The sequence below is a fragment of the Typopeltis vanoorti genome, chromosome 12 (genome assembly GCF_054136105.1).
Source record: "Typopeltis vanoorti isolate ZY-2024b chromosome 12, IOZ_Tvanoo_1.0, whole genome shotgun sequence".
In the NCBI taxonomy this organism is placed as follows: Eukaryota; Metazoa; Arthropoda; class Arachnida; order Uropygi; family Thelyphonidae; genus Typopeltis; species Typopeltis vanoorti.
The window spans coordinates 58,597,614-58,618,024 of record NC_143560.1 but is presented as its reverse complement, the minus strand read 5'-3'; the positions used below and the strand labels follow the sequence as shown (position 1 = coordinate 58,618,024).

The 20,411-nt window shown below is 37.1% G+C and overlaps 1 protein-coding gene across 1 annotated transcript in view; it reads right to left on the bottom strand.

Moving 5' to 3' along the window:
- The window catches only part of LOC150100817 (uncharacterized), a 975,156-nt gene that overhangs the window by 342,276 nt on the left and 612,469 nt on the right, over nt 1-20,411 (bottom strand). Inside the window, exon 25 of the mRNA XM_090401910.1 lies at nt 16,580-16,693. Within this exon, the coding sequence (XP_090258036.1) occupies nt 16,580-16,693 (114 nt within the window). The remainder of the gene's footprint in view (nt 1-16,579; nt 16,694-20,411) is intronic.

The following is a 20,411-nucleotide window of genomic DNA, read 5'->3' as shown; positions in this document are numbered from 1 at the left end:
ATCTCTTCATTCATCCATCTCACACCTACCTTATTTAACCTTCTCACCCTTGGAATACATTTAGACATTGCATCTACTAGATAGTTTTTTAAAATCCCTTAAGCTTATTTGTCCAATATTTGTCTATTACTTTATAATGTTAAAGAGCAAGGGAATACTCAGCAGTATGCCCTGAGCTTTTTTTTTAAGTTCATAGATTAACTCCACCATGAAGGATAAGCATACAGAAATTAGTGTACCTGAAGATGTAATAAAATCTCCCATAAAAAAAAAAAAAATAAAAAAAAATACATTGTAATAAAATTTCAAAAATGTACAAAATAATAGGATATATATATAAAAAAATAATAATAATAATAAAAAATAACACCAAAATTTCTTTACAATAAAAAATACTTCTACACCATTTCACCAGCGTTTGAGGTATCAATATAAATATGAATGACATACATTACCACATACAGACATCAAAGCCCAATCTGCTTTTCCTAACTGAACCCAAATTTACATTCTCCACAACTACATCCCAACCTCAACTATTCCAACTACATCTTGCATGATATGTTAAGCAAAAAAAGGGGGAATGTGTGCATTTGTCCAATCAGCTATCCATTTCCATAGGTTACTCAAACTGGAATCCTCACTTTTCATACTGTGTTTAGCCTCCATTTTCTGCCTTTACTCACCCCGGCTCCCAAATTCTACAAACTATGCTACCCTTTTTTACCACCTGAAGCTGACTTTCTACAATCAAACTACCCAAACTGAGTTTCTCTTCCTAGGCAACTTTAGAAGTCATAACACAAATCAGCTCCCCTTCTCCAATTTCACAGATCAAGTCAGAGGTAAAGCTGATTAATCAGAATTTTCACAATCAGAAATGATTATGAAAAGTATGGGAGGAAACTTGATGCGATAGCATAGAATGAAGTATCCTGGGAGGACATCATGTTGGTAGTTTAATGGAGTATTGACAGCACTAAGGATTAAAATCTAATTTTAATGCTTCCAATATTTCATCTCAGTCATACAAGTAACACTTGTAATACACACAAACAAAGACAACATAATACTCAACGAAATATGTGGATGACTCTAAAGTCCTGTCTTGGTGGTGTGCTCTCTATGGGCATTTTTAATAGCCTAGGATGTAAACTGGGACCTCTGACAATTATTGTTTCCCAAATATTGAGAAGTTTTATGCATCTGTATTTGTTTAAATTAGGTTGATTTATGAGTGCTGCTGCTGCAGTAGATTACAAAAACAGTCTTTCTTTTTTTAAATTTACCATTATGGAGTATGGTGGTTTTCTTCTAGAAGATCCTGTGAGTGGTATCAATTACATGGTTTTTTCAACACCATATTAACTATAGTCATGATTGCAGATGTAAAATCTTGTTCATCTAAATGAAATGGTGGCACTAATTGAGTCTGTTCACTTAAAAATTGTTGGAACAAGTGAGACATGGTTGGATGAAGATGACATCCTGACAGGAATAGAAATAGAAGGGTAAGATGTGTTTTGTGAGAATAGAAGAGTAAAAAGGGAGGGAGAGTGCTATCGATGATAGAGAAAGAGTTATCCATACAAAGTATAGATGCAAGTGCCATGAAATAGTGCCAGTGGTTTTGAGGCAGTATGATGTGAATTAGAGGTGAATAGAATGAAATAGTCAGATATTGTTATAGACCTGGTAATGTGGATGGTAGTTACTATGAAATGTATAATCAAGTTAGCCAAGCAAATAAGAAAAGGGTGATCATTATGGGCAATATTAATTATGACAACATAGACCAGAATGATGAGATAGCAACTGGAAGTAAAGAAAATGAGTTTCTTGAGTTTTTGAGGGATAACTACCTCAGACATGTAACAGAGGGCACACAAGGATTGAGGGACTTGGATTTGATCATCTCATCAGAGGATGTAATTATAAATAAGGTACCAAATCACCTGCCAGTTGGTGAGAGTGCCCATCAAGTGATTACCTGAGTGGTTGCCAGCAGTCTGAGGACCTCTGTGAGGAAAGGATATATGTGGAACTACAAGGGGGGGAGGAGTGATTATGAAGAGCTCAGGAGACAGCTTGCAGGTGTAGCATGGAATGAGGAGTTATCTGGAAAGGAGATCAATGCAGCTTGTGGGATTTTCAAGAACTATCCAGTAGAAGCAATGTCTAAATGTATTCATAGGGTCAAAAGGTTAAATAAGGTAGGTGTGAAATGGATGAAAAGAGATTAAGCATGTGATTACAGAGAAAAAGCATATTATGGAGGCAGCATAAGAGAAGTGGTAATAATCAATTCCATGAGAATTACAAAGACCAGGCAAGGAAGGTAACTTAGTTTGGTTGGTAAAGGCAGCAAAAGTGAAGTATGAGCAGCAGTTAATGAGGCCAAAAGTTTTTTCGATATGCAGTCAGCAAAAAAAGAAAGAATGATTATGGAAGGAGGACATTGATTGCAGAAAATGCAGAAAATTGATTGCAGAAGATATAGTGGTGATACTTAATGAGCAGTTCATAAATGACTTTCATTCTCGTGAATGTGACATCATGGAGAGATTGAGAGCAGTTGATGATGGGGAGGAGAGAGTAAGTAAGCAAGAGGTGTATGGGGAATTGAGCAAACGTGATGTTAATAAGGCTGTGGGACTTGATAATATATCACCATCTATTCTGAAGGAATGTGCAATAAGTGTCTTACACTGGGTCCAGTTCCAAAGGAGTGGAAGGAGAGCAAGATTGTGCCACTTCATAAGGGAGGTAACAGAACTTAAGCATTAAATTATAGGCCTATCTGTGTGTCAGATGTTGTAGTTAAGTTGTTGGAGAAGTTGGTGAGAACTAGGATCCAGAATTGGGTTGATGGCAATGGTATCTTTGATGGACAGCATGGATTTGTTAGAAACAGGTCATGTTTTAGTAATCACTTACTTATTACAATAAGGTGACTGCTTCCATGGACAGAAGAGAAGGATACACAGTAATATACTTAGATTTTGCAAAGGCTTTTGATAGATTACAACATGATAAGTTGATAGTCAAACTAGAGTGGATGGGATTGGATATTAGATTAGATGCATTGGATCAGAGACTGGCTGTCTGATAGGTATCAGCAGGTTGTGTATGGAGGAGCAATATTCCGGAAGCAAAAAAGTCACTAGAGAAGTGCCTCAGGGGTCTGTTTTAAGACTATTGCTGTTTAACCTGTATGTTAATGATATTGGCAAAGATTTGAATGGGGATATTCAGTTGTTTGCATATGATGCAAAGATGGGACAAACTATAAAGAGTAGAGAAGATGTTGCCTTACAAAATTTCAATAGATTGAGTGAATCAGGATGCCAGCTTGGAGAATTTTCAAATGTTCCACAAATGTTTTAAAATTTGGGAAACAAAGATGGGATGTAGAATTTATGTTTGTGGGGATAAATTGTTGGAGGTGGAGGAAATAAGAGCCCTCAGGGTGATAGTGGATAAGGATCTGAAATCGTGAGGACAACACAAAAAATTCTGGGAATGATGCAGAGGACATGTTGAATATGAGGAAAGGTTGAGAAGATGTGATTTACAGTGTATAGGAGGATAATGGGTGATTTGATAGAGACATACAAGTTAGTTACAGGATCAATGTAGAGGTTTTACAGAAAACGGTGGGAGAACCAGAAGTCATCCCTGGAAGCTGTGAGTAGGGGATTGAGAAGCTTTTTTTTTTTTTTTTGTATGAGGAGTTGTTTGTGAATGATTGGAATGCCTTGCCTGAGAGTGTTGTGTCTACAGAGAATTTGAGTGTGTTTAAGGCATGGTATGATGAGCTGTGTGTGTGTGACAAAAAGGATCTCCTAGATGAGTCTTTGACTCCATGGGGTCTTGGGATGATAATAAATGTATGGTGACTAATCTAATTCTGTCTGAAGTAAGCCAATTGGCAGGTTACTTTATATACTCCAAGAAATAGAGACAAGGAAGCTGATCTTTGACCTAATGGATGAGGGTAACAAGTTTCTGGTGGGGCTTAAAAGCTGTATATGGGGGGGTGTAATTTTTTTAAAGACCTGGCTATTTTTTCCACAGTACCCTGGACATATGGAATGGTGATGGCATTTCTGAAATCCTTCTGAAGGGATGGCCAAGGGGTCTGGGAAGGATTGATTTTTTTAAACTCTGTAAGTACTTATTTTATTTATTTCATATCCCCTCTCTCTCTCTCTCTCTCTCTCTCTCCTGTCCCATCCCTAAGGATGCATTCAGCCCTCCTAATGAGGGATTATGTATTTTATGACTATAGATCCGTGTGTGTGTGTGTGTTCAGAGCTGATTTGCCTGTTCTGAGGGATGTAAAAACCAAAGTTTCTGGGTGGGGGGGGCTCTACCCTCAGCTAACTCACCTTTAGTCAAAAGAGACCAGGCAAAGGTTCCTCACGTTATGGATGGGAATTGAACCCAGGTCTTTCCTTCCAAAGCGCTTTGTCTATACTGACTGAGCTACAGAAGCTGTGCTGTAAGCAGTGTAGCCATTTAATAGAAAGGGGATGTTGTGCATATGAAGGTGGGGTATGTAAAGTCCTGATAAACACCTAGAACAAAAAAAATGATTTTAAATTTGTATTTGTAATAATTTGTTCTTTTTCTTTCTTTGCAGTTATATCAGTTATTTTAATATCATTTTTACTTTAGGTGTTCATCAGAACTTTCCAGACCCCTTTGTATGTCATGTTGGAGGCTTAATGGAATACATACAGTACTCAGAAAGGATTAAAACTGATTTTAATGCTTCCAATATTTCATCTCAGTCACTAAGACATCTTTAGGGATTACAAAAAATAATGTAACACACTCACATACAATACAATACTAAGGGAAACACGTGGGTAACACTAAAGTCCTATCTAGGTGGTGCGCCTTCTATGGGCGTTTGTAGGTGGCCTAGGATGTAAGGTGGGAATCTCTGATAATTAATGTTTTCCAAATTGTGGGAAGTTTTAAGCAAACCATATTTATTTAAATTTGGCTGATTTCTGAGTACTGTTGCAGATTCTAAAAATAGTCTTTCTTTTTTGAATTTACTATGGTAGAGCATGGTGGTTTTTTCCAGGATTGTATCCTGGAAAAACTGTGGGTTGTATCCATGGTCTGCCGGGCCAGATTGACCATAATCATGACTGCATATGTATGATTTATGTTCTTCTAAGTGCATGGTGGCTGATCTACCTGTCTGTCCAAAGTAAGCCAGCTTGCAGCAACAGGATACTTTATAAACTCCAGGCACTGAGAGAGGAGGTAGCTGATCTTTGGTAGAATGGATAAGGGTAGCAACTTTACAGTGGGCTTAAACGCTGTGTGGAAGTTGTACTTTTTTTAAGGACCTGGCTATTTTTTCAGATGTACCACGGATGTAGGGTATGGTGATGGCATTATTGAACTCCTGAAGAGATGGCCAGGGAATGGGGAAGGAAATGATTATTTTTTTAATTCTGTAATTGCTGTAGCCATTGGAAAGAAAGGTGTTGTGTATGTGGTTGAGTCTGTTTGGTTGAAAGGGCAGTTCCACTGGAACCAAGATTGTGGGCTCTCTTACAGTTTTAATGATGCCATATTGTTGTCAGGGATGGTGGTTGGAGAGTTTATGAATGCATCTGCCTGTGTGAGTAGGTTTTTTATAAACAGTGAAGAAAAGGTTACCATTAGGAAGGTATGTAATGTAAACTGGATTCTTGGATGTAGGCTGTTGAGGTAGGTGACTGTGGAAAGGAGTCTAATGTGTCTAGGTCATGAGGTCAAATAGAGAATATATAACCTACATATCTTAGCCAGATAGAGGGTTTGAGAGGGGTTGAGTCTATGGCTCATTTTTCAAAATTTTCCATATAAAAATTGGCAAGAGGGGGGGGGGGAACCCATAGCGGTTCCCTCTATCTGTTTGTAAATTTTGTTCTTCCAAGAAAAATAACCAGAATTGATGGCAAAGGAAAAGAGATTCATCCATTCGTCCATTAACATCATTGTACTATAATCATTCTTTCTTTTACTTGCCAAATATTGAAACAACTACAGATTTTTTTTTTGGCCAGATTAGCTAATTTCTGTTCATGCTACACTTTTGTTGTTTTCAAATGAGTCACCTTCCTGGTCTGTCCTTTATACACTTCATGCAACTGATTTAATAGCTTCACCATAATTATTATATTTAATGTGTCACACATTAAATATAATAATTATGGTGAATCTGGCCTTTCTGATCATGCCCTGAATACCTTACACAGAATTGACTGGAAAACCACCAGCTGTCTACATCACACTAGAACATGGTATGAACGGAAATTCAAGGAAGCCTGCGAGATTATCAGCAACCACCCCCAATCTGAACAACAACAATGGTTTAAAAATCCCAAACATATGGAAGACATATAATCGACCTTACTCACCAAGAACAACTATTAACAGGACTGTAGAAAATCCAGTATTGTAAATCAAAAATAGGAATTGTAATACTAAAAATAGGACACCAATTGTTTCTGAAAGAAAACCATCTAAAAGAATGTTTATTCCTGTCATTGTAAAAATAGAATTTAGCTTGATGTAAAAAAAATGTTTTTTATTTTTATTTATTTTATTTTATTTTATTTTTTTTTAATTCACCAGAGGTCACGCCAGTAGAATAACATGTGATCAAATCATTGTTTCTCTAGCTTACAGTTAATGATGTAACTCAGCCTGTTCTGTATACTTATGTACGCTCCAGATGATGATCTTGATGTGAAGATCGAAACGTCGGGATAATAAAAAAGTTTTTTTAACACGGTTGTAAATTCCATAAAATTTTTAAAATGAGTCCTAAACAGAAACTTTGGAGCAAACTAATTGCTCCCTCTATACACACAACTTCCTTATGCTTATCAGATAGCTAGTCTCCAATTCGGTGAGGGTGTAGAGACTTGCCATGTTGGCAACCTATCAAAGCCTTTCCAAAATATTGATATGCAACTTTGTATGCACTGGATGACACAAATTTGCTTTAACAAACTCTATCAACCTACTTGACTCCATTGGGTCTTAGGATATTAATAATAACTTCCTATGATACTAATAATTATCATACAGATTGACACTCAATCAATGCTACAAACTAATTTCCTTCATTCGTAATACTCCCAGGATTTGTAGAGAAAAACTATGGCTATGTCAGTATTCCTTTATTATTATTATTACTATCCACAAGTATCCAGAAAATTCACCCAAAAAAAATTCCTCGAGAGACAATTTATCAAACAAACAATCAACCGAATAAACAATTAATTGAACAACAGTTAATCTAAAAAGCAATTCATCGAACAGCAATTAACTGAAAACACAATTTACCAAAAGGCAATTCATCAAAAAATCATAATTCATTGAAACTATGAACCATCAGAACAGTTCACCAATAATGAATTATAAGATGTGAAGTGAAGGATATTCCTTGCAGTTAGTATATGTATTTTTTTTTTATGCAATCTGGAAAAGATTATGTAATTATTATTATTATTATTATTCCCCCTTACCCTCCTCTCTCCTTAACTGAATGGTTGGTTTGTTGGGGTAGCAATGCTATTTAACTAGGGAATAATTAGAGAACAAGATGACCATTTTCTTGCTTGAGAGGTAAGTGTTTTATGTCCATAGATTTGTGTTCATGGGGACTGTTTTGAGGGATGAAACACCTGAGTTTCCAGGAGTAAAAACCTTGCCATCTCCATATGAGATGAGTTAACTCACCTTCAGTTGAAGAGGACTGATAAAAATTTCTTCACATCATGTATGGGATTCAAACTCGGGTCTTTCTAACTAAAGGGCTTTGTTTATACCGACTGAACTTGGAGGCTCCACACATCAGTTATATATGAATTTTACTCCAATTTGGTATTTGAACCTTTTACAAAGATTTGTTGAACCATTCCAGTTTTCATTTCAACTATATTTGGGGCTACAAAGGGACAGCATACAGATATTGTATATTGCAATAACTCTCTGGCGTATTGTATTATGGGAAAATTTTGAAATTTGTAAAACATGCAAGAAGTCTGTGTAGTTCAATTTTAGTTCCAACAGGATCATTCCAACAGGATTTTTTATTAGAAAATTTTGGTAAAGAAGTTTTGAAATTATATTAATTTAATAATTCTGTTCTGGCTGGATGAAATTTAATGAAATTTTACAGTTAAAATGTATATTAAATTTTTTCAGTTTTGATTTCAATCTGATCATTGTTGTGAAAAAATTAAGTAGAACAAATTTTTTTGTCTAGAGACAAATCACTGTCTGCAAAACGAAGTAGCAGGTACCCTTACATAATAATATTGTAAAAAACAACAACATAATTATAACATCTAAATGACCACCTAACATATGTTGTCTACATCTTGAGTGATGTTAGATATTCTTACTGAACACTTTAAAACAATAGTTTTCAAGAAAATTCATCATTTGATGAATTATGAAAAATTCATCTAAAAATTATCAGTGAACTGTATTTTTGATCAATTGCGTTTGTGACAAATTGTCATGCAATGAACTGTCATTTAACAAACTGTTTATTCAATTAACTACCTTTTCAAAGAATTACCATTTGTTAAATTGTCATTTGATGAATTGTGTATTTGACGAATTGCTTTCTTGATGAACTGTCATCCAATAAATTGCCGTTCGGTAAACTGTCTTTCGATGAATTTTCATGGAACTCTCTTCACAATCTCTACTTGATTTTGCAACATATAATACACTCTCTCACTCTCCAAACTATTCTCACCCTACAAAGTCATCTCACCATACACACTAGCAACTTGTTTTCCTGCCCTAACGCACTCACTTATCATCATCGTCATCAGACCTTGTTGTCTTCCATCTTCCTTATTCTGTGAAAAACCTCACCCATATTAATCAAGTAACAACTCCTTACCAATTTATGTCTCTATATCCCCTCCTCTCATCCACTAGCCTCTGCAAATTGCACTTCTTCAATCTTTCTTCATACTCAGTTTTATATTCTTAAAACCAGAAACTACTTTAACATTCTAAAAACCAGAAACTACTTAATCAAGCACTGTTGGACTCTTTCTCATATCTCTTCACTGTTTTGAATCAAATAACTAAATCTGTGCAGGCTAATCCATATGAAGCCTCATACGATGAAAGCATAATGTCTTTATTTCTACACATCATTGCCATAATTTGCTGTTCTGTCCTTTTAGAGACATATCCCTGAAATTTTAGGTCCTTATCCAAGAGCACTAACAGATCCCTTATCTCCTCCACCTCCTCTAAGATAACACAACCAACTGTATATCCTACACACCATATTTTTGCTTCCTGAATTTATTATTATTATTACTCATGACACCTCCAAGGAGTCCGTAGACTCATCGCAGGAGGACATCTACTGTACAACCCTCCGTCTCCACACTAACACCGAACCTCTACTACCAATCATCTACATCAGTGCCATCCACTCACCACCACCACCACAGCTAGTATTTTTTGTCTGTAAATTGCGTGTGTTCTGAAGGACCAATTTGTCTATATGCGGGATGAAAAACCTTGCTGCCTCCGTATGAGATCAGCTAACTCACCTTCAATTGAAAAAGTCCATATAACGATTCCTCCAGTCATGACGAGAATCGAACTTAGGCCTTTTCTAATTGAAGGCAGAATGTACCATCGTTCTTCCAACTGTGCTATGAAGGCACCTATTTTAAAACCTTATACTTTCCAATAGGTTATCTAATCACTCAAGTTGTGAGAGTGATATAATAGATGAAAGCCATAATGTGATCGAAACTAGTGATATGATAGAAATTTGCGATGTAGTGCCAGATAGCATTGAAAGTGGTGTTGAGGGTGAGAGTGAAAGTAAAAGTACAAAAGAAAGGATAAAAGTACAGAGCATGAAAATGATTTGAATGATAAAAAAATGAAGAGTTAGTTGCAATGAGGGAGATCGCACGGTTGTGTGGAGTGATGCATAGGGCGAAGCAGCAGCTAGAGCGATTACAAAATTGTTTAACAAGTGCATCAGCAAATGGAAAGAAGCGAATGTGTGATAAGAAAAATGACAGCATGATCGAGAGTGAAAGGAAAATGAAGGAGCGAGTTGTGTACGGTGATTCACTAGTAAGAGGTGTAATAGATGAGAGTTCGATAATCGTATCGTACTTACCGAGTGCGAAAATTAAGGCTATTAGAGCGCAAAAGCAGAGGGTGAAAGAAATGATAGTAGTGGCAGGAACAAATGATTTAAAAGGTGACTGATAAATTTGATATGAGAGAGAGGATCTGAAGGAATTACTAGAGGTAGCAAAAGAAAAGAGTGAGAGAGTTAAGATGGTGAGTCTGTTTCCACGGTATGACAGAGAAGAGTTGAGAAGGAGGGCCATAATTGCAAATGATCTTATGCACAGGTTACGCAGTAGGAATGGTGTGCAGTTTGTGGACGTGAAAATGATGGGCAAAAGGACTTATACAAGATGGATGGTTTGCATCTGAATGGATTTGGTGTGCGGAGACTGGAAAACATGTTGCTGAATGAAGTGAAAGTGGATGTGCAGAATCAGGAAAACTAGAACTATTGGGGGAGGAAGTGAATATGCAGGCATCAGTGAAGCAGTTGGGTGTAAGAATGTGTATAATATGCCTGAATTAGTACAAAGGACAACAAATCAGAATGGAATAGTTAGCATAAGGCATCAAGATTGAGGTGGGACTAACAGGCTTCTGCACTTCATGTATACTAATGCTAGGAGTATTAGGAACAAGAAGGGAGAATTTTTGGCCTTGGTCGGCTCTTCCTGGCCACAGGTTATTGGCATTAGTGAGACATGGCTGACAGAAGATGATATAGCTAGTGGGATAGAATGTGAAGGATATAGTGTGTTCAGGAGGGACAGAGAGAAAAGAATGGGGGAAGGAGTGTTATTGATGATAGCTGTTGAACTGCAGGATAGTGAAGAGAGCACATTTGAGGCTATTTGGTGTGAGATTGAGACTAGTGGAACAAAATATATAGTTGGGTGCTGCTATAGACCAGGTGATGGAATAGATGGTGGAGATAGTATGCACAGACAAATAGATGCAATGAGTGGAAGGAGGGTAATTATTATGGGGGATTTCAACTATGGTAACATTGATTGGAAGGAGGGGAGGACACATGGGAGGAAGGAATTGGATTTTATGCAGTTATTAAGGGATAACTACCTGAGACAGCATGTAATGGAATATATACAAGGGGTTCGAGAATGCTTTCCTAGTAACTGCATCTGAGAATTTGATAATGAATATGACCATGTTGCCACCAATTGGTGAGAGTGACCATAAGGTCTTGACCTGGGAGGTGTGGAATTTTCAATTAAGAAAGGGTACATGTGGAATTACTGGGCTAGTAAGTATGACAAGCTTAGGAGATTGCTTGGTTCAGTGCCATGGCATGTAAAACTGCAAGGGCTGGCAGTTGATAGTGCATGGGAAGCGGTAAAGGAGCATTTGAAGGAGGTAATGGCTGACTGTATACCTAGATTCTGGATAGTAAATCAAGTAAGGATTAAACAGATGAATAACACCATTAAGCTTGAGCTGCAAAAAAAAAAAAAAAGAAACAACTGTGGGGGGAATTTAAGGAGAAAGGTGACCGGCAGGCCCATAAACAGTATAAAGTGCAGGCCAGAAAGGTAACGAGTGTTGTAAGAAAATCAAAAGCAGATTATGAAAGGAAATTAGCCACACAAGCTAAAGAGAATCCCAAACGGTATTTTTTCGATATGCTGCAAATAAAAGAAAAAATGTATATGGCAGAATGATTTTAAGGAATGCCAATGGTAGGGAGGTAACTGGATCAGTTGATATAGTGGAATTACTGAGCAAGCACTTTGCAAGAGTATATCATCCAGGTGGTGATATTGTAGGAATGAAGGAACCAATAGCTTATATGGGAATTGAGATGAATGAAACGAAGGTGAATAGTATATTACAAAACCTTAATGTGAATCCATCTGTGGGATTGGATGGTATACCAGCTTGGGTCTTATGTGAAGCTGCTAAAGAATGTCAGTGCCCTTAACCATTTTGTTTAATTTGAGTCTCAGGTCTGGGTTAGTCCCAAGGGGGTAGAAATAGGGGAAAATAGTTCCACTGCATAAAGGAGGTTCCAAAACTGCTGTTGCAAATTACCGACTGATCAGCATATCGGAAGTCATTGTCAAGGTTTTGGAGAAAGGAGTCAAGAGAAAAATACAGGAATGGATAGATGATAATGGGATACTGTATGGGGGACAGCATGGTTTTGTGAAGAGATCGTGCCTCACTAACTTGCTCACGTTTTATAATACAGTGATGGCTGAACTGGATAAGGGTAATGGGTATACAGTGATACTGCTTGACCTTGATAAGGCCTTTGACAGGATACCACATGGAATTCTAATCAGCAAACTGCAGCATATGGGGATAAATATAGGGTTGGTGAGATGGATGGGAGGGTGGTTGACGGAGAGATATCAGAGAGTAGTTTATTCAGGGGTAGAGTCCAAAAGACGACCTGTGACTAGCAGTGTGACGCAGGGTTTTGTTCTTGGACCACTTCTATTTAATATGTTCATTAACGATATAGGAAAAGATTTGAGAGAAACTGTACATTTGTTTGCTGATGATGCAAAGTTGGGTAGAGCAATAGTGAGTGCACAGGATGTCAAATTTTTGCAGGATGATTTGGATAGATTGGACAACTGGGCTAAGGAGAATGGATGTCAATTTAATGTGGCAAAGTGTAAGGTTATGCATTTTGGGGTGAAAAGATTAGCAGCAGTATACCACATTGGTGGAACTGTACTCCGGGAGATTGATGAGCCCAGGGATTTGGGAGTGTTTTTGGATAGGTAGTTGAAGTTTAGGGGGAAAATTGCAAAAGCGGCTAAATCAGTCATCAAATCACTTGGTTACTGAAGAATACTTTGACGAGGAGAGACAAGCAAGTTATTGTTCCTCTGTATCGAGCCTTGATAACATTCCATCTTGACTACTGTGCCCAGATCTGGGCGCCAGGGTTTCTTCTTGATGGAGAGAAGGTAGAGAGGATCCAGAGGCGAGTTACCAAGATGATAGCAGGTCAATGGAATGAATCTTATGAGAACAGGTTGAAGATTTGTGGGGTGCAGAAATTGGTTGATAGGCAGAGAAGGGGAGATATGATTGAGACATTCAAATTACTGAAGGGTTTCTATAGGATTAATTCAGAGGGTATTTTTGAAATCAGGACTGGTGGTGGGAGAACTAAGGGACACCTATGGAACCCAGGCAAGAATGTGTTAGCAAGGGTGTTAGAACCAGGTTTTTTACTTGGAGAGTGATGAATGAGTGGAATAAGCTACCAGAATCTGTTGTGGGTGGCATGACTGTAAAATGAGTTCAAGGCAAAGTATGATAGATACTGTGTGGATGTTAATAGTTGTTCTTGACATGATGTTTAGGGCCTCTCTCGATGAGTCTAAGGACTCCTTGGAGTTGCCCATAATAATAATAATAATAATAGTGAACTAGAAACCCACTCACCTGTGCATTCACCCAATACATTCAAATCCTCTTGTTGAGCCACAGCATCTACTCTACTCCTCACAGTTCTTCCTAAATTAGTATCATCTACAAAAAATGTATCACCATTCATACCTATCCCAAGATCTTTAACTTGTAAGTTGAACAGCAAGGGCCCCAAAACAGATCTTGGGGGACACAGTGACTTTCACCTCTAAGATATTGCTCTCTCATGCCCAACTCACTCACTGATACCCATCGCACACCCAATCTTCAATCAAGCACACTAATTTGCTATCTAATCCCATTTATTCAGAATTAATTACCAGCTTGTTCATGTGGCAATCTATCAAAAGCCTTTTCAAAATTCAAATATACCACTGTGTCGGCATCTCTCTTAATACTAGACTGCTAAAACATGATTCTCCTTTAGAAAACTCATATTCTTCATCTAAGAGAATGCTGCTGTTTACAACCCAGTTCTGAATCTTAGTCCTCTCTCACACCTTTGATATACAGGGTGTTCGGGATAAATTTGACATATTTATAATTAATTATATTTTTCCGTAAGTTACATGTATTAACACACACTTCTCTTCATTTAAAAGTTTGGACCCTTCTTCATTCATATACAAGATGTCAGAAAGGATGGATAGCTGGAACCCACCTGAATCATGGAAGAGAATAACTTGTATCATGATGATTCGTGCCCGCCATCAAAATAAGGATATTACGACTGCTGCCCAATGCTCCCTGAATACAGTAAAAACAATCAGGCATGAACTAGAGACTTGCAATGGTGACTACGAGGATGTAGCAAGAAGAAAGATCCCTAGCAGACGATCTGATTGCGTTCGTACAGCAGAATTCCTCGCAAATCTGCAGGAACAGGTGTTGAAGAACCCTGGCATTGGAATTCGGGCTTTGTTCGTGGAGTTGCTAACTGTAGTCAAGCCCTGGATAACAAGGGTAGCCAATGGTAGGCCGTATGTATGGCAGCAGGATTCGGCCCCTTGCCACACCTCTGGGAAAAGTCAAAAATGGTTGTCTGAAAATTTCTACGACTTCACCAGTCCAAATGTTTGGCCTCCAAACTCCCCAGACCTTAACCCCATGGATTATTTTGTATGGGGCGCAGTTGAAAAAGACACCAATCGCACTTCCAGTAATACAAAAGCCCAGTTAATGGATAAAATTAAAACAGTTTTTGCGGCCCTTCCCAGGGAGACTGTAGCATCAGCTTGTTCGAGGTTCCGAAGCAGAATTGAAGCTGTGATCGATGCTAATGGTGGTTATTTTGAGTAAATCTTGTTGATAGTATTGTAATTAACTCTGCCTGTAATGTTTTTTTGTCAATTCATTAAATTTAATAGATACAAAGAAGATTTTCTTTTTGCTTACGAAACTGTCAAATTTATCCCGAACACCCTGTAACTATAACTCCAGACCCATAGATTGGCCTATAACTTGAAGTTTTAGTCTTATCACTCCCTTATGAAGAAGAATAATTTTGCTAGGTTTTTTTTTATTTCACTGCTTAGAAACTGGTCTAATTTAAGACTCATGTTAAGAAAGGTATGTGAAAGTATATTTATTCCCTGAAACATTCCCTCAAGACATATGGTGATATACCATCAAGTCATAAAACCTTACTAAGAGGCAAGTTTATTCAGTTCCTCATTAATTTCTGCTTACTCACCCTCACTTCCTACTGTATTTTTTCTGCACTAAGTTCTGCATAATGCCATGTTCAAGAGAATGAATGTGACATCGTGCTTTCCCACACCAATCTTACAACCCTCCCCAGACCAATCCACGTCCCAGGCCATCTCAATCCTTTCTTTTCTACTTACATATTCACTTCTGCATCCAGCTTCAACACTTCTCATGAATTATTTCACTGTCCACCCTAACTTCCCTGTTTCCCTGTCTTGCATTCCTACTCTCTAATTCCCTTCACTTGTATTACTTTTCACTTCACAAGCTCTATTTGATATCTTCTATTCTTACTTTTTTGCTCTTCCACATCACATCTTAATTCCTTAGACTTTTATTCACTGCAGTCATTATTCTCTCTTCCATCAACAACCTCTTTAGCAGACTTATACTAAAACTACTTAAAAGCAATCTAATTCTATTATTCTGTTCCTCAAATAAATCATACATATTCCCAAACCACACTTCTTTCTCTAGCACAGCTCTGCTAGCACTAATTCATGATCTTCTCTAGCTTTTCAACTCAAAACTATCACATACTTGGGAAACACACTAACTACCTTTGCTAATATACTGCTATCTTCTACTCTCCTCAACAATCTTGTGATATTCATTCTTATATTCTCCTTGTTCCTAAACAAATCATTTGTTCCTACTAGCACTACCAAATCCGAAGAGTTGAAAGTGAGCACAAGCTCACTTCTGCTCACTTTTTTCAGAAAAGAACAGTCAATCTGAATGTCTGCATATTTTCACATACAAATACAATCCATCACTTGCATACAGATCCTTCTATCATCAAAAGTACTCCAAGCAGTCATGTATTACAGAACTCTCCTCCTCATTTTTGCTGTAAAAATACTATATAGCATCCTGTATAAATTAATATATTCTGCCTACATCCCATATGTGTCTATGCATTGTACGTATATACTGCACACACACAAAAACAACATGTTATTCATGAGAACAACATCACAGCTAGTCCAAGAATTGATTCAAATGTTGGCAATCCACTGACAATTTAAAATTATTATGGCGACATACTCAAGTAACGCTCTTTATATATCTGTCATTTTTTTTTTCACCATTATATAACGCACTTGATGAAGTCTTCCAGAAAGATGAAACTAGTATTGCCCTCAGAAATAAACAGTTATTTTCTAATTTATCATTTGGCTATATAGTCATATAAGTTAACTAAAAATAAATAAATATATTTGAAATATCATTAAGTTAGAATTGTTTAATTCTAACTTAAAACAATAAATTTGTTTAGAGAATAACCATAAATAGTTCAGGTGTTAGTTACCTGGAAATCCTGGTGTTCCAGGAAACCCTGGTGCACCTATTCTTCCTTGTGCTAGCTCCCCTACATCTCCTTTTTGTCCTTTAGGTCCACGAAAACCAGAATATCCAGGAGAACCTATTAGATTTTATAATATAAGAATTCTAAAGATCACTGAAATGTATCCTTATTATGAGGCTATTTAATTTGCAGAAAAACTGCCAAACAATTCATTTTAAAATATTAAATAACAAATGGTAGTCACAGGATCTCTTACTTGGTTAACAAAATCCTTATCAACTCTCATTATAGCAAATTCTTAGAGATCAAAGGATTGATTTGGTTGGTTACAGTGAACACTGTAATGAGTTTCTCTTAAATGGAATCATTGTTGTGAAACTTTGGCAATCAATTTAGATATTTAGAAGGCAAAGTTTTCAGTAGCACTGATAGCAAAGTGGAAGAAAAATAATAAATTTGAATATAAATTTTAGAGTATTAATTTTAACTGTCACAAACAAGTGAATGCCAGCAGAGAGATGTAAGTAGCATCATCGAGGGTAAGAAGTAAAGCATGATGAGGAGATAGATATAACATTAGGATGTGTAGTAGATTTAGAGCAGCAATCTTCAAATTTTAGAGATTTCATGAGGAACCCCTTTTCAGTGTGAAAATCAGGGCAAAACCATTAATAAATATGTTTCATGTAATTACATGTAATTCGTGCCACCCATTTTATCACCCTCCTGTCACTGTCAATCATTTTTGGTGGCTGACTTGGGTTTCCTGCACTAGTGATGCCAGAACATCTTTATTTGGATGCTCCAGTTGAGCAGCAATGGCATGTATGGACATGACCCCAATGTGACAACCTACACCTCTCTCTCGAACTGAGTTCACGTCATGTTGCCATACCAACTGTATTCAACTGCTGCAATGAAATACTCCTTCTTACTATCTGTACACTGGTTTTTATGTATTTAACAAATCTGGAATGTTTCATAACTTCAAACAACAGGGTGTCTGAATCCATATTTCAGCAATAATCATGTTTCTGTTGAGATAAAAAAAATTTTACCTCTTCTTTCAGCCCATAAAATCGACTCAAGATTATTCTCATTACTCTGCAGTGAGCTTCTAGTTCTCACAAAAAATTGCTCCTACATAGTACACTGGACATCCAGAGAAAAATAGCATTTGCAGGACATTTGATGAAATTAATGGTTTTCACATCAAAAACATCTTCATTTTCTCTGGAATTCATTTCCCAATGACAGCACGATGATGCAGAATCTAATCTAATTCTGTGGCCTCCTCTATAAAAGGGTTGCAGCTGATGAACAGTCTGCTTCCATGCCTCTCTATCTCTTGCTTCTGAAAGATTCTTGCCCATCCAATCTTTGATGTTGTCTTTCCATTGAAGTCGGGATCTTCCTCTCTTTCCCTCCACCATCACCTGCAATACTATTCTGGGAAGCTCCAGAAGAACCCCTCATCAAATGTCCTGCAAATGCTATTTTTCTTCTTTGGATACTAGCCATATAGTCTCTTTTCATTTTTAATCTTTTAAGAACCTCTTCATTGCTCACTCTTCCAGTCCAGCTGATATGATCAATTTTTCTCAAGCACCACATTTCAAATGCATTCAATCGGTCACTCATCTCCTTATTGATTGTCCAGGACTCACATCCATACATCCCCACGCTCCAGATCATTGTCTTGAGGATTCTTACTTTTAGCTGTTTGTTCAGATTTCTATTTCCTAATATGTAGTATATTTGGAAAAATGCTGCTTTTGCTTTTTTAATTCTGTTCTTAATTTCATAATTAGATCTACTGTCTTCTGTTATCCAACTCCCAAGGTATTCAAAACTTTTTACATTTTCTATTCTTTGTCCGTTCAAAGTGATTTTCATCCCATCATTTCCTTTCCTTGAAATCTTCATCACTTTTGTCTTCTGAACGTTTATTTTCATTTTGCATCTCTCATTTCCAACCCTGTTCAGTCTGTTCAAAATTCTTTGCAAGCCTTCCTCTGTTTCTCTCATAAGTACAATGTCATCTACATATCTTATATTATTTATCAGGTGTCTGTTTATCCTTATTCCATCCTTCATCATTAAAAAGAAGTAGGGACACCCCACACCCTTGTCTCACACCCTTTCTTATGGGGATCCATTCAGTATCCTCTCCTTCAAATCTGACCCTGACTTCTTGAGTTTTGTATATTCCAAACAAAATTCTCATAATATTTTTATCTATTCCTATTTGATGCAAAATATCAAATAAAACAGAGTGATTAACATTATCGAAAGCTTTTTCATAGTCCACCAAGCATAGATATAAATCTTTATTGCATTCTATCATTTTTTCCCCCAATATCTGTAGTGTTGTGATAGCTTCCCTGGTTCCCCTGGTTCCTCCAGATGCAGAATATTAATGAAAATGTTGAATATGTGGGGACTATTGTTTTTATTCTTGATATGACTGTGACACTTAGACTAAAATTTTACATTAATCCAGATTTTTACATGAGTTTTCCTCTATTTTTATATTTCTTTTGACCAACTCACTAGTCTCTTACCCAATCCCATCCAGTCACTTAACAAATTTAGTCACCAGCTTGTCCTGGGAAATACATACAAGGCCTCTGAATAATCCAAATATGCCATTGTCTATGCATCTCCCTTAACTATTGAATTCTTCACTTTGTTTTAATACATAAGGAGATAAGCTAAAACATGACCCCCCCCCCCTCCAACAAACTCATGTGGACCATAATAGAAAATAGTTCTATTATCAATGCAATTATGAATCCTAGTCCTCACCAATCTCTCTAAAACCTTATTAACACCAGACACACACACTGAGTCACCTATAATTTTTTCTTCTGGTAGAAACACTTATATGTTGGTTGTTATTATTATTATTATTATTACTTGAGACACCTCCAGGGAGTCCAAAGACTCATCGAGAGAGAGGGCACCTACTCTCCAACTCTCCACCAACTACAACTACCTTCATCACCAATGCCATCTACCACTGACCACCACCAATAGTATTTTCACAGGCAATCATAAATATCCATGCCGGAATTCGAACCTGGCATGGGCATGGAGAGCAGATACACTAACCTCGGCCAAGCAGGGCGCTTTATTCATAATTGTATTTCTTAAGACAATGTATACCATATATTAATTAGAAAAAACTTTCCATTAATACTTCCAATCTTTTGCCAAAATCAAATTGCCATCATCAGGGAACAAAGAATAAATTGATATATGCATGCAAGCACAGTACATATGGCTGAATCAGAAACAACAAAGGTAAGTCAAAACTCTCAAAATAGTGATCCCCCCCCCCCATCAGTGGGCTGGGATGGATGTTCTTGGCTGTTGGGCTGAAGTTCTCAGATTAAGTATTTCCCAGATTTGAGGCAGTTTTATACAATCATATTTATTGAGGTTCGAGTAATTCTTTAAGGCTGAGGCAGATTCCAGTAAGGCTTTGGTATTTGAATTTGTTTCTGTGGATTAAGATGGCCTTTTTCCATAGTATTTTATGGCAAGGGTCCAAGGCATGGTTGGAAAGCTTGAGTACTGTAGTGGTAGAATTGGATGCAGCCTTTGTGTTTGGAGATTCTGGTGTTCATGTTCTTCCTGTTTGGCCATATCAGGACAGCTTCCAACTGCATGGAACCTGGTAGACACCTGGAAGGTCTAGAGACTGTGGATGGTCTTTGCAGGGAGCGAATAATAGATTCCAATTTTTTAAAGTCTATAAGTGGTTATAAGGTTGTATAATTTTAGAATATTTGACAGTTTTTTTTTAGAGGTATCTTGGATATATGGGATG